The sequence below is a fragment of the Leptonotus elevatus genome, chromosome 19, assembly GCF_054856555.1.
Source record: "Leptonotus elevatus isolate MCC_2025b chromosome 19, RoL_Lele_1.0, whole genome shotgun sequence".
Lineage (NCBI taxonomy): Eukaryota > Metazoa > Chordata > Actinopteri > Syngnathiformes > Syngnathidae > Leptonotus > Leptonotus elevatus.
Genome location: NC_141257.1, coordinates 16,874,958 through 16,877,924, shown reverse-complemented (window position 1 = coordinate 16,877,924; position 2,967 = coordinate 16,874,958). Strand labels below are relative to the sequence as shown.

At 43.1% G+C, this 2,967-nt stretch overlaps 1 protein-coding gene across 3 annotated transcripts in view; it reads left to right on the top strand.

Moving 5' to 3' along the window:
* The first annotated feature begins 1,850 nt into the window (after positions 1-1,850).
* anln (anillin, actin binding protein) overlaps positions 1,851-2,967 on the top strand; it is a 38,558-nt gene continuing 37,441 nt past the window's right edge. For all 3 annotated transcript variants that reach the window (XM_086063586.1, XM_086063585.1, XM_086063584.1), the window contains exon 1: positions 1,851-2,055. In XM_086063586.1, coding sequence (XP_085919712.1) covers positions 2,038-2,055 — 18 coding nt within the window. In that variant the 5' untranslated portion in view covers positions 1,851-2,037. The remainder of the gene's footprint in view (positions 2,056-2,967) is intronic.

Sequence of the window (2,967 nt, the reverse complement as noted above, 5' to 3'; positions counted from 1 at the left end):
CACCCGGGATCAATCTGTGGGAAAGGCCTGGGGGGAGTGCTCAAAATGAATGTCACAGTCAGTCAAAAATGCCTTGCATTGTCCTGGCTCCCCAGAGAATCGCTCAGGGGAGGCTAGCTTGATCCCCGACCCGGCATACGGCACGGGCGGAATCGGCATGGCTGCTTGAGTCTCTGGCACGGCCGGAGGGCTAGTGGTGCGATCCTGAAGGTCCCGTAACTGTGCTGTGAGCTGGACCATGTGCGCTGCCATGGTTGCCTGAAATTCCTCTTGCTGGGAGAGACGGGCTTCCTGAGCTTGCAGCGCTGCGGCCATTCGCTCCCTCTCTGCTGGGTCCATACTGGCCTAAGTGTACTGACACGACGTGGCAGTTTTCGGACTCAGACGCAGAGATAGGGGTTTGAGGCCAAGGCAAATATTTATTAAACAAAAAAACTCCTCGTTTAGAGGGAAAAAACAAAGGCTATTAAAAGTTGTCCCTTGGCGCTGCCGTGGCCTGGGGGTGTTGCACTTGCTCTGTCCTGGCAGGGGTCAACGGCTCCCCTCTTTGGTGGAGATTTTCATGCATGCCAGATCCACCACACCAGCATCTATCGAAACTCAGACACAATCGGCTTCTTCCTCAGGTCATTGAATCAGTGGAGGCTGGTGTCTGTGGATCGCACTCTGCTTTGTCTGTCCTTCCTTCGTTTCCTCAGTCTCGCCTTTGGTCTCTTGAGGTCTCCCTGATTTGTTGGAATTTAGATGTTTCTGGGGTTGGTGAAGAACTCTGGTTGGCGGCCCGGTGGGTGGTGTCTGGTCGGTGCTGGATTTCACTTTCCTTTCTTTTCTTTGGTCCTTCCTCGGGTCTCCTGTGTTCGGTTTAGGTGAACGGTATGGGATTTTTTTTAATAGGTTTTTGGTGAACTAACGAATACACACACACTCACACACACTCACACGCACATACACATACTCATCCACATACAAAATAAAAAAAAATAATAATAAAAAAAGAGAGCAATGATGATGACATTACCGAATGAACAATACTGAGCTCTTTAAAATATTTGTAATAATAATAAATAAATAAATGAAAATACCATAGATCAATCATCCTTTCCCCCCATGCAAAACACATGGGAAGTATCAGTATGCATGGTGATTTCTTCACAGCATTACCTTTTTTTGAAATCCTGTTTTTGTGGGTTTTATAAGATGGAAGCCAAAATAATGTAAAGATTAAAAATAAATTAATACTTGAAATCACGTAATTGTGGGCCATGAATCTATAATCTAGGAAAGTTAATGGAATTATGGAAATGATTCAATTTTTCGAGGATATTCTATTCTTTTGATGAGCACCTGTCCATACAGGTCAGTGGAATAAATAAAGTAGTACAGTAGTCTGCTCGCGAGATAGGATGATAGCCGGCCCGTGGCTTCAACGGCTTGCACTGGGCGTGTATGGGCTATGACTTGTTCTATCCAGTTATACACAGCTCAGTGGTTTCTCCACTAAAGATTCATATCGGGCGTAAGTAACGTCTTCTTGCCACTCTGCAAACCCATAAGAATCGGAAAGTTGCTTTTCATCTAACCAAGGACAGTTTTTTAATGTATTTTTCGCGATCATTGACAGTTGTCATGTTAACAAATCTTGCCATTATTTCCGCATCACACAAACGCCGAGATCTGTGGGCCAATCAGGTGACAGTGACGTCAGTTTCTTTCTCTCTCTCTCTCTCTCTCTCTCTCTCTCTCTCTCTCTCTCTCTTTCTCTCTCTCTCCATTTTAAACGACGCTTATTTTCAATTGGCGGATCCTGCAGAAGATGTGTCCTACCCTGTGATTGGTAGAAAGACTTTCGGTGGATTCTGCGCAGTACGTCGGCGCTAAAAATTCGAATTTGAACAGAAGTTGTTTTGTACAGAGCTAGGCGTGCTTGGCGAAGTCGGGAAGAGAAGCTTAGTCGGGGTAGACTAGGTTCGCTTCCTTTTGACATTTGAGTGTACTTGAGCTTTTAGAAATTAATCAGCCAAAACTTTAGCGCCAAGTATGGATCCTTTTACGGAGGTGAGTAGAAACACGTATCTTCCTTGATATATCTAGCAAACGAGCAGTGCAGAAGAAACGACTACAAATTGTAACACAAAAATAAAGTTTTAGCTGCTTATATTTTGAATTACAAAGGGAGTATTATGAAAATATGAATTAAAAGTGGATATTTTACCGTGATCAGCAACTCGCTATTTAGCACTATTTTGCCGTGAATCGTATGTACGTAAGAAAGAACTGGGAACGGGAATTAATAAGTTTCGGCTTCATCTCGTCAGCCCTTTTTCTTTTCGGGTATTGTCAGAAAGGAAAAATGAACTATAAAAACAAAACAAGAAATATCCGCGATCCTATTTTCGGTGGCAAAACATAATTTTAAAAGTTAATGAAAAGACACAGAAGGGGTGAAGTGAGATAGGAACCACACCCAGTGCATGACTCTGTCCAGTGACTGACTAATCAGAGTCGTTCACGGCAAAATAGCGCTAGCAGGAGAGTTGCCGGTCACAGCAAAAATAACCATTGACTTCATAAAATATACTGTACTCCCAAGATGTCTTCTGCTTTTGACCAGTGAGAGAGATAAAGCAGCAGAATGTCCATTAACGTTTACATTTTACACATTTTGTTCGTTTATTCCAAGTCAATGTAATGGCATTTCTCTCAGCACAGAAAATGTATACCCCTTCTCTTTCTTTGAAAACGCTTGAAAGCAATATTGTGCTACTCAGTCATCATCATATACTACTCATCGCGACTTTTATCCCCCCCCCCCTTTTTGTCATTTCAAATCCTTCAGTCTCATGTCTTAACCACAGTTGACTCGTGCCAAATGTTTTTTCTGTGTGCCTGGAGGAGTAGTGTTGGTATTTTTGTGCTGCTACAGAAATGTGTTAATGCTTGCACAGTTCAGGTACAGTGCTGTAAATC